General features: G+C 33.6%; 2 protein-coding genes across 2 annotated transcripts in view; one reads left to right on the top strand and one right to left on the bottom strand.

Moving 5' to 3' along the window:
* LOTGIDRAFT_174395 (hypothetical protein) overlaps positions 1-5,507 on the bottom strand; it is a gene marked incomplete at both ends in the record, with an annotated part of 5,642 nt that extends 135 nt beyond the window's left edge. Inside the window, 7 exons of the mRNA XM_009052986.1 lie at positions 23-187; positions 582-697; positions 780-821; positions 2,291-2,368; positions 2,872-3,010; positions 3,929-3,959; positions 4,771-5,507. Coding sequence (XP_009051234.1) covers positions 23-187; positions 582-697; positions 780-821; positions 2,291-2,368; positions 2,872-3,010; positions 3,929-3,959; positions 4,771-5,507 — 1,308 coding nt within the window. The remainder of the gene's footprint in view (positions 1-22; positions 188-581; positions 698-779; positions 822-2,290; positions 2,369-2,871; positions 3,011-3,928; positions 3,960-4,770) is intronic.
* A 3,051-nt stretch (positions 5,508-8,558) lies between these two features.
* LOTGIDRAFT_239110 (hypothetical protein) lies at positions 8,559-10,663 on the top strand. Its single transcript, XM_009052985.1, has 2 exons — positions 8,559-9,004; positions 9,393-10,663. The coding sequence occupies exon 2, from the start codon at positions 9,411-9,413 to the stop codon at positions 10,263-10,265; it is 855 nt and encodes a 284-aa protein (XP_009051233.1). The 5' UTR covers positions 8,559-9,004; positions 9,393-9,410; the 3' UTR covers positions 10,266-10,663.
* Positions 10,664-11,836: the final 1,173 nt, after the last annotated feature.

The following is an 11,836-nucleotide window of genomic DNA, read 5'->3' as shown; positions in this document are numbered from 1 at the left end:
AATAATAAAACTGAAAACATACCATTTTAATAAGATGATTCTGTATTTTATCATCTATAATATCAGATTGTATTTTTTGACAGTTTTTACGTAAAAAGTCAGTTTTTAATTGTTGACCATCTAGTTCCTCTAATTTTACACGACATTTCTGACAAGTTTTTACATCATGGATCTCTTCCTCACATTTCTAAAATAATAAATAAAACGAAAACTTTTCCATTCTGACCCTGATTTGTTTGAATAATTAAGACAGGAAATTCTATGCTGTGTCCAATGCAGGAAATTCAACAAGGATTAGAGCATCCTTCTCTTTCTTTCAATTTGAACAGTACTGAGATCTTTAACATTCCAGAAACTCCCTGACAGAGGAATATTGAGGTGGAATTGTGATAATTTCTCTATTCTTTCACTTTGCACTCACTATCGTTAATTGTATTATTTTTCAATTCAATATTTATTACTTCAAGTAATAATAGATACGTCAAACTAATGGCCTTGGCCAGTGCTTCTATAGAATACCAATACTGTATTTCCTAATAAAAATATCCATTGCTCTAAATCTTATTTAATCTTGGTCTTACTTTCTTCATGTTAGCCATTAAATTATGTAACTTTATTCTCTCAACTATACTTGAACCAATTCCATATTCTTCTACTCTAGTTGGTTTCCTTTTTACTTTTATTTCTGCTCTTCTTCCTAAAAATAAACAATCTATATAATAAAACAAATCAAACATCAATGAAAATTAGATAAATATTCAGACTGCTAGTTGGTTTACTTTCTACCTTTATTTCTGCTCTTCTTCCTAAAAATAAATAATCTGTATAATAAAACAAATCAAACATCAATGAAAATTAGATAAATATTCAGACTGCTAGCTGGTTTACTTTCTACCTTTATTTCTGCTTTTTTTACTCTTATTCCTAAAAATAAACAATCTATATAATAAAACAAATCAAACATCAATGAAAATTAGATAAATATTCAGACTGCTAGTTGGTTTACTTTCTACCTTTATTTCTGCTTTTTTTACTCTTATTCCTAAAAAAAAACAATCTGTATAATAAAACAAATCAAACATCAATGAAAATTAGATAAATATTCAGACTGCTAGTTGGTTTACTTTCTACCTTTATTTCTACTCTTCTTCCTAAAAATAAACAATCTGTATAATAAAACAAATCAAACATCAATGAAAATTAGATAAATATTCAGACTGCTAGTTGGTTTACTTTCTACCTTTATTTCTACTCTTCTTCCTAAAAATAAACAATCTATATAATAAAACAAATCAAACATCAATGAAAATTAGATAAATATTCAGACTGCTAGTTGGTTTACTTTCTACCTTTATTTCTGCTTTTTTTACTCTTATTCCTAAAAAAAAACAATCTGTATAATAAAACAAATCAAACATCAATGAAAATTAGATAAATATTCAGACTGCTAGCTGGTTTACTTTCTACCTTTATTTCTACTCTTCTTCCTAAAAATAAATAATCTATATAATAAAACAAATCAAACATCAATGAAAATTAGATAAATATTCAGACTGCTAGTTGGTTTACTTTTTACTTTTATTTCTGCTCTTCTTCCTAAAAATAAACAATCTATATAATAAAACAAATCAAACATCAATCAAAATTAGATAAATATTCAGACTGCTAGTTGGTTTACTTTTTACTTTTATTTCTGCTTTTTTTACTCTTCTTCCTAAAAAAAAACAATCTGTATAATAAAACAAATCAAACATCAATGAAAATTAGATAAATATTCAGACTGCTAGTGGGTAGACAATAAGTATATGTTTAAAGAGACAAGTTTGCCAATTTCAGAGGTTGATTTGAGTCTTGAATATATGTAAATAGTCTTCAAAGTACTATAAATGCACAAAAATCACATAATTCCTTTAAAAATATCTCAAACTAGGAATTTCTTTTCCTATTTCTATAGATGAGTCTCAAGAAAAGACGAGTCATCATTTTAACTTTCAAACGTAGATAATTCTGGACACACATGGATTTGAAGGCTCAAATTTCGACGGTGAGATGTTAACACTATTACTGATTAGCTTAACTTAAAAAAATTCCCGTTTCTGAGACCAAAGTATGATTGGTCAAAAAAATGGCGCATCTGTCTCTTTAAGTTTTCAAGGTTGCTTCTGTCTTGTTTACTTTACAAATCTGCATTCTTAACATACAATATAATGGTCAAACCGCAAGTGTCTATAGGTTTTCATTATTACATGGGCCTGATTGATTTTCTCAGTATCGGTATAGATGTTATTACCTGAATCTCTGTTCTGTTGAAGTTGTTTTATTTTCATTCGACAATAACTAGCCAAATGTTTACTTTCTTTTTTATCTACTAAATAAATAATACATATTCATTAATCAGTCTGAAGGTGGGGTTGGGCTGTTGATTTGACACCATTTTCTGGACAAGAAGTGACAGAGTAAATATAATGAGTGACAAAGTAGAACTGTAAAATGTCATAGTTCTCTTCTCTTTTGCCTAACATCATGACAGTACTGGTATTTAATAATATCTTCTCTCAAGGGGAAATTGAGGTCAAATTTCACAGCCCTGGGGGTGGGGGAAGTTGTTTCGTTGTTTTCACGGAAAACTAACATGTAGCCATTTAAACTACAAATGTGTCATTAGACAAAAGTTACGACTTTTACTGCCTTTAGAAATTAACAGCATTATAATATGGCAACATTTCCCTCATTGTACATTGCCTAATGTTGCCTGTCTTCATTAACCCACATGGTGCAAAAAAGTAGGATGTAAAACTCCATTTATTTTATTCTTCATTTTATAATATCTACCACTGTCACCCAGTCTCTCCTATAATCTATATTCGTTACCTGCTGGTTGTGATGGCAGTTGTATGTCTGGTAAGTCCAAGTCTAGTTTGATATGTTCATGTTTTAATCTGTACAGAGTGTCGGCTATAAACTGACTCTGAGTAGAAGACACCTCACTGGCTTCAATATCACTCAAATCCTACAAAATATCATCAACTTTTACTTAAAGGGACAGATATATTTCTCTAAAATAGTACAGTAGATTTTTAACAGCTGGTAAAAAGCATAACAATATTTAAAGGTTTAATATTTTCAGGTATAATTTATGATTTTAAAAATGAATATTTTGTATACTGCCCCTTAGGAGTTGGGTTTTTTGAGAATTAGGTTCGGGAATGTTGTTTACAATTTAATCAGTAATTATCTTCCTCTTATCTTTGTACACTAGCATCATCTTTTTCTAATCTAACATTATAAACACAAAACAATGTCAAGGGTAGAATTTTATCAACTGATATAGAAATAGAGTAGAGTGCAAAGAATAAACTTTGATTTTCGATCAAGTCTTATAACAAAATCAAGATATAATCAATCCAATATATAAGTCTATTCAAATCTATGCTTTAACCAAGATTTTTTTGCCTAATAGAGATACTTACTGGATATACAAGACTATCCAATATACTATGCCTAATACTAGAGATACTTACTGGAAATACAAGGCTATCCAATATACTATGCCTAATACTAGATATACTTACTGGAAATACAAAGCTATCCAATATACTATGCCTAATACTAGAGATACTTACTGGAAATACAAGACTAACCAATATACTATGCCTAATACTAGAGATACTTACTGGAAATACAAGGCTATCCAATACACTATGCCTAATATTAGAGATACTTACTGGAAATACAAGACTATCCAACATACTATGCCTAATACTAGAGATACTTACTGGAAATACAAGACTAACCAATTTACTATGCCTAATACTAGAGATACTTACTGGATATACAAGACTATCCAATATACTATGCCTAATACTTGAGATACTTACTGGATATACAAGGCTATCCAATATACATGTCTAATACTAGAGATACTTACTGGAAAGGCAAGGCTATCCAATATACTATGCCTAATATTAGAGATATTTACTGGATATACAAGACTATCCATTATATTATGCATATACTAGAGACACTTACTGGAAATACATGGCTATCCAATATACTATGCCTAATACTAGAGATACTTACTGGAAATACAAGGCTATCCAATATACTATGCCTAATACTAGACGTATCACTTGGTGTACCAGTCTCCTCAAAATGTTCTGTACCATTCAAAGCTTAAATAAGTAAAGGAAAGATGAAAACAATGTTATCCTAAGCTAGGCCTACTCAAGTGTTTGGGTAGAGGTCAGTTAACGGAAGTGTTAAATAACAGGACAATAATATAATTTTAATTCTTTTCCCCTTTTATAGAATTTGTGATATTATTAAAATTTTAGCTATATGAGAAATCGTTTGCAAGTGTGCCAATCTTTTTTTTTATAGCAATGTTATATGAATAATGAATTACAAAATAATCAATAGCCATAGCCAACAGATTTTCTAGCATATCGTGGGTGACCGCTTGAAACCTAGTAAATGCCATATTTGGTCATTTTGACTTTTTGGTACCTTTCGAAACTCGTAAAAGCGCGGATCTTGTGATCAAAACCTCGTATTCTTAGCTTGATTGTAAATAACTCAAAAAGCACTTATTAAATAACACGTATATAAACAGTCAGATTTAAAACCTCGTAAAATTAAAAACATATAATCTATTACGAAATTTGATAATCGATAATTGAAATCATAAAATCGTACTGACGATAATACATTATTCTACCCAGCCCTAGTCACATTACTGTACCCATTCAAATGGCCTGATAGCAAACTTACCGAAGTGAGGTTTTAGATGTTTCTGAGGTATATGGTAAAGATTCGAATGTGTCCGTGAAGACATCTCCTGATAGTGACGAGTCTCGTTCTAGTGAACTGATATCACTATATAGTGACTCTGTATATGAATCACTGTCACTATAAGTACGAGTTGAGTCACTATTGTCTGTCAGTTCAGAGAACGTGGCCAAGTCAGAAGTTTCTTGATCTGTTTGAGAATTATCACTCAGAGTTTCAAAATCACTGACATATTTACCAGACAGTGTTGAGGAATCAAAATCACTGGAATATTTTCCATAAGAAGATTTTTCAGTATTAGATTCAGTTTTTTCGAAGTCACTGCTGTATTCAGACGGAGTTGGTTTAGAATCGTAAGAACTAGGGGAATCCTCCGTAGATGAATCCCGAATATCGTGAACAACTTCTAATGTATTGCTGAAATGTACATGCATCTTGCGAGGAGACCCCTCAGATTTTCTGGAATCTTCACTCAATCTGTTTCCTTCATCTAGGATCATCAGACATGGTGAATGAGGCACAGTTTTCTTTAAGACACTAGGTAGGCGTCGCGGAGATTGTGCCTCTATATCATATATCCTTGGTGACGGTGATCTTGATTGTATTACATTGTTATCATCGTCTGAGTTATTGTCTTTTTTCTTGACAGAACTGAGTAGAGTGCGTCTCTGAATTCCATGTGTCATTTGTAAATGTTTGAATTCTTTACCAAATTCCATGTTTCTAGTGTTGAATTTCTCAATCACCAAGAAAGACAACAAAAAATTGACGCTTGTCAGGGTGTATTTTTTCAGGCTAGAAGTCACTGTAACAGTATAAACAGCCTAAATACATACGTATGGACATTAGTTCTGAAACAGAGTAATAAAAAACAATGGTTATTGTAAGTAGGCCTATTAAGTAACTGGAAGTAATCAATTTATCAACAGTAATACTGAAATAGAGCCTAATATAGAGGAACTAACTGATCTCCTGTGTTTGGTAGTGAGTCAAACATGACTGGTTATACAGCCATTATCAATTAAAATCAATGACAATATCTGACATAATAAGGCCTGAACCGGATTCGTGTTGAGACTATGGTCAAACAATTAAACAAATTCGATAGGATGTTTGCGTAGCTAATCAAGAGATTGTGAAATACAGGTACTGTATAATATAGGAAATATTCTAAGAGCTAAAAGAGCTTGTACATGTCGTTTTATTAATACAAATGGCTATCTTGTTTACTTGTAGTGAGGGCTGCCATCTTGAAAAGTTGATCTATATAAAACAACCACCTTTTCGTATAAAAATTATCATAATTTTAAGCGAAAATCACATTCTCTAATCAATCTAATATTATCAAAATATTTTCTGAAAGTAGTTCACGACCTGGAAACAATATCGAAAAATTTCTGGAGACGAAAAAATCAAAAAGAAACATTTCCGACGGCCTTCACCGGCTTCAGAGTTCTTGATAGTAAACAGTCATCGGGTTTACTCGACATTTTCTTTTCATAAATTAACTCTAAAATTTCATCCACAGGCCCTTGAAGTTCTGTCAATATTAATAAAATATGGGAAATGTGGAAAAAATAGTGTAAACGTATACGTCCACATGGCCCATATTTTATTAATATTGACAGAACTTCAAGGGCCTGTGCTTAGTCATACTCTCAATTGCTAAAGACGTCTGCAGTCATTTGACCCCGAAACTTGTTTATAAATTGATCAGATCTTAGATCAACGGATTCCGGGTATCCATCATCTTCACCATGGTCAAGCTAGTTCGAACTCCGTCTCAGTCTCTTAACTACCATAGGGACTGATTGAACCAAGTGAAAGCAAGTTTTTCGGGCAAAAATCTCATAACTAAGTTAGAGATTTCGGGCAATTTCAGATATCTCGCCCCCTCTCGGACGTAAACCTGGCTCCGCCACTGCCCGGCCCCCCATGCCTAAATGGCAATCCATTTTTTCAGGCCTAGCTACCTACAGGCGTGAGATAAACAGAGCTATAATATGAATTAATATATGGGGTACAGTGATTGACATCATACTGTGTCTTATCTCTGATAGATAAATATATTAGTATAATTATAAACAACCTGAATTATTGACTTAACAACTAGAGTTTTATTATCCCAAAATAATCCAGTTCAATTGGTCACGGTAATTTGGTCACACTCATAGTTATTGGTCATTGTAGGTCCAATCATGCTAAATTGGTCACAGTAAGTTGGTCACAGTAAATTGGTCACAGTTTAAGTTGGTCACGCATGCAGTAATTTGGTTACGGTATGTAGGTCACCGTGATTTGGTCACGGCAAGTTGGTCACAGTAAGTAGGTCACAGTAATTTCGTCACAGTTAGTTGGTCACAGTATGGTCACAGTAATTTGGTCACGGTAATTAGGTCACAGTAAGTTGGTCACAGTTAGTTTGTCACAGTATGGTCACAGCAATTTGATCACGGTAATTTGGTCACAGTTATTTGGTCACACTAATTTGGTCATGGTAAGTTGGTCACGGTAAATTGGTCACAGTAATTTGGTTACGGTAAGTTGGTCACAGTAATATGGTCACAGTAAATTGGTCACGGTAATTAGGTCACAGTAAGTTTGTCACAATTGTTCTTCTTCTTCTTCTTCATCCACACGTGGTATATTTCACTATGTTTTAAAAGCGTGTGCGAAAAGGGGAAATCCACGCCATTCTGTACAGAGTGGTAAAAACTGATAAAAACATGCAATACCCTTCCTATAGTGTCTCCAGACCCTTGATCCTGGACTTGAAGGAATCCAAAGTTTCGGACAAGATGACAGCTGGTTCCATATCTTAATAGTGGTGGGAAATAAAGATTCCTTGTAGGTGGTGGAATGGCAGAATGGACCCTGAATCATGTTGGTGTCCTCTCGTGACCAAGAACATTGACGAATGCACAAATTACACATAGACCTGTCCCTTTTGGTTAAAAAATTAATTCTAAACGTTTTTGTTCTCATAGTTTTCTTTCAAATGTGACCTAATTCTGTTTGGCCGAGTTGAGGAGACATTTCGATGGCAACTAGGGAATGGACAATCTGGTACATCAATGTGACCTTGTGTCTATGTCCGGGCAGTAACTATATTAGGGTCTTTTTCTATGAGGCAAAAATTATGTTGCTATTCATTACAAGACTTTTGGTAAACCACCTTTAAATAGATATAGAATAAGTGATTATTTAGCGGATGTGATAAAATGTATTCATATTTTTAATTTTCATACAAAATGTGTTCTTTTATTTCTTCAAATTCGGCATGAGGCATTTGATCATAAATCAAATAGGCTGGCAATACCATTTAATTTAAAGCAAAATATAATATATCAAATGACAATTTTAAAGTTGAGTAATGTGTGTAGATCGGGGATTTTCAACCTCGGGTTAATTTTTATCAAGGGCTAATTTTCACAGTTCTGGCGGGTAATGAGATGCTCTGTAGTGTATCATAAATTCTTAGACAATTATAATCTAAATTGTTCTAATCTGTCAGACTATTTTCTGTGACATGAAACGATAGAAGTGAAAACATAAGAGGATATCAGAAACAGTTAGGATTTATAGGGGAATGGGGTAAAGCATTCGACCAAGGACCATGAAAGAGGCAATAGATAGAAAAACGTTGAAAACCCCTGCATTCAATTCGGTTGAAATCTTAGAGACTAATTTCGTACTACAAATTAAAGACGGTTTCGACTGTTTCACTGAGCTCAGTGAGAAGGTCACATGTGGAATCTCTACTGCGTTATAAACAAACTAGTTAGGTTTGGATAAAAGTGAAAATTTGTTTGTCCATGCTTCTTGCTGGATGTGAAGTTAGTTTGTTGACGATGCATTGTCAAACGTGATCAAGTTGAAATCGTTTGAAGCTAGAGATGTAACGATACGTGAACTGTTTATAAGGACAGTGAAGACTTTTAGTTTGTGCAATCAACAAAACTCGAGTTTCTCTGAGTAAAATCTCTGCTATTAGTGTCAGCTGTCATATTTACTGAACGGTTTAATTGTCAGACTCTGGGACGAGGTAAGACAATGTAAATTGTGATAATGCATTGCAGTTGATTATTATTGCTTATTTGATGCAACACTTTTTATTAAGCTGAAAATTTTGTAAGAGCTTCACAGATACTCAGATAGTCTGCCTGTAATCATTAAAAAGGAAGAAGTAAGCTTAGGGCAGTAGGACTAATTCCAGGTAGGATATATGATGTGATAAATTTGGTCTCAAAACAAAACATAGAACATAAGTAACATAGCATGATATAACTGCAGTTACTGTCTGATTTTGTGTAGATCACATCTTGACAATGTCAAGCTATGATGAACTCAGTCTTATACCTTGACTGCAATAGCCACCTCTCTTGTATCACAGAATGCAGTGATTTGATTGTATTGTATGCTAGCAAATAGATGGGCCTGATAGGTATAGTGTCTAACTGACTTGCGCTCACAATATGTGTCCCCTAAATGACAGTGAACTGTTGAATTCTAGATAATTGTCACTTAGACCTCTCATGATAACTTTCAGTGGCCTATTTGGGCATGGTTCACAAAGCTAAATAATATTTATATTCTTGTTTTAGATATAAAGTGATTCCAAAATGGCCGTTGCTGTAAAACAGCTGCGAGCTTCCCGAAGTTATTTTGGTAAAGTTCAGGCATGTATATTGGATTGGAGTGGTACGACAGCAGATAAATATGTCATAGCACCTGCTGTGGTGTTTTGCCGAGTATTTCAGAAGCACAAAGTTCCCATAACGATGCTAGAAGCTCGAGGACCAATGGGACTTCGTAAAGACCTTCATATTAAAGCACTGACAGAACACGAAGAAATACGAGCTAGATGGCACGCAGTACATGGTAAATACCCTGATCAGACAGATGTGGATAAACTGTTTAATGATTTTGTACCAATGCAGTTATCATGTATTAAACAGTATGGGGGTTTAATCCCTGGTGCAGTCAATGCTATAAACAGACTCCGCGAGGATTACGATTGCAAAATAGGGATGACGACTGGCTTTTTAAGACCAATGGTAAATATTTTACTGGAAGAAGCCAAAAAACAAGGTTTCGTTCCTGATGCAGATGTAGCTGGAGATGAAGTTCTCCATGGCGAACGTCCAAAACCCTACATGTTATATCGTAACCTGGATCTACTGGACGTCCATCCTATACAGTCGGTTGTTAAGGTAGATGACACAGTATCCGGGGTAGGAGAGGCCGTGGAGGCGGGATGTTGGGGAGTGGGTGTGTCCAGATATTCAAATTACATGAATATTGACAGTTTAGAACACGAAGGTCAACTTTCGGTAGAGGATATTGAGCAGAGATTGGAATATACTCGTAAACTATTGGTTCATGCTGGAGCACATTACGTAATAGACAGTATCGCGGAGCTACCAGACGTCGTAGATGATGTGAACAGAAGATTAGCGAACGGAGAAAAACCGTGAACTGTGAACTGAACCATTGATTGTTTGTACATATTAAACTTATATTAACAGTTTTATTTATGGATCTAAATCAGAATTTTTTGATTGTTTTTACTATTGATAAGTTATTCGAGACACTATCAATATTAAATTTAAATGATGACATAATAACATGCTGTATGTTAACACTTGAACAACTTGACTTTATAGTAGAGGATCTAAAGGTATTGAGATAAATGTTGGCTTGAAGCCAGAATGATAAACATGTAAACATCATACTTGAGATGAGATATTGGTGCACATCGGTTAAAACATCAACACAAACATAATATAAGCCTAGCTTGTAAAAAGTTTAAATTTTTGAAATGGTCTGCTTGTTGAATCTAGTGTTTCTTTGACTATAAATAGGTAACAATATCAACTTGGTCTTATTTACATATTAATTAGGTCTAATGTACTGTTATATCTATAGGTTTTCTTAATTTATCATGTGTATCAGAGACTGATAGCATCAATATACACCATTCCATTTTCAATCAGACGTCTGTGGTTGCTGTAATTCCACTAAAACTAAGTGTTTGATGACGTCACTAATCGAGAAGTCCTTATGTGATACAGCATATTTTTCACAGGATTACTGACGTCATCAAACCCTTATTTCTTGTGGAATTGCAGGAACCATGCTATCAGTTTCCCCGATACACATACAAAATTTTTAGTAAACCTCTTTACAATCTCTTTAATGTAAAATTATAAATATAGCTTGCCAGGCAAGGTAACATACGCCCACAGATAGCTTTGATTGTAAGTATTATGAAATTCGATATATTTACTATCTTCATAATGACATTGACACACAAAATCAAAAGAATGTAAAGAATTGTAGCCTGTAGAGTGAGCACAAGTTGCACAATATAGCTAATAGAGTAAAATTTCAAGTCAGACAGGATATTTTGGTGAAAAATTATCCGATCATCACAAAAATCGATAGGGATCATCTTCATAATGACATTGACACACAAAATCAAAATCAAAAGAATCTGTAAAGAATTGTAGCCTGTAGAGTGAGCACGAGTTGCACAATATAGCTAATAGAGTCAAATTTCAAGTCAGACAGGATATTTTGGTGAAAAATTATCCGATCATCACAAAAATTGATAGGGATCATCTTCATAATGACATTGACACACAAAATCAAAATCAAAAGAATCTGTAAACAATTGTAGCCTGTAGAGTGAGCACGAGTTGCACAATATAGCTAATAGAGTAAAACGTCAAGTCAGACATGATATTTCGGTGAAAAATTATCCGATCATCACGAAAATCAATAGGGATCATCTTCATAATGACATTGACACACAAAATCAAAATCAAAAGAATCTGTAAACAATTGTAGCCTGTAGAGTGAGCACGAGTTGCACAATATAGCTAATAGAGTAAAACGTCAAGTCAGACATGATATTTCGGTGAAAAATTATCCGATCATCACGAAAATCAATAGGGATCATCTTCATAATGACATTGACACACAAAATCAAAATCAAAAGAATCTGTAAACAATTGTAGCCTGTAGAGTGAGCACGAGTGCACAA

Source organism: Lottia gigantea (assembly GCF_000327385.1).
Source record: "Lottia gigantea unplaced genomic scaffold LOTGIsca_194, whole genome shotgun sequence".
NCBI classification, from domain to species: Eukaryota; Metazoa; Mollusca; class Gastropoda; family Lottiidae; genus Lottia; species Lottia gigantea.
This window is presented reverse-complemented; position numbering and strand designations above follow the sequence as displayed.

Coding starts and splice junctions, on each gene's coding strand:
- LOTGIDRAFT_239110 (XM_009052985.1), top strand. CDS start 9,411: ATGGCCGTTGCTGTAAAACAGCTGCGAGCTTCCCGAAGTTATTTTGGT.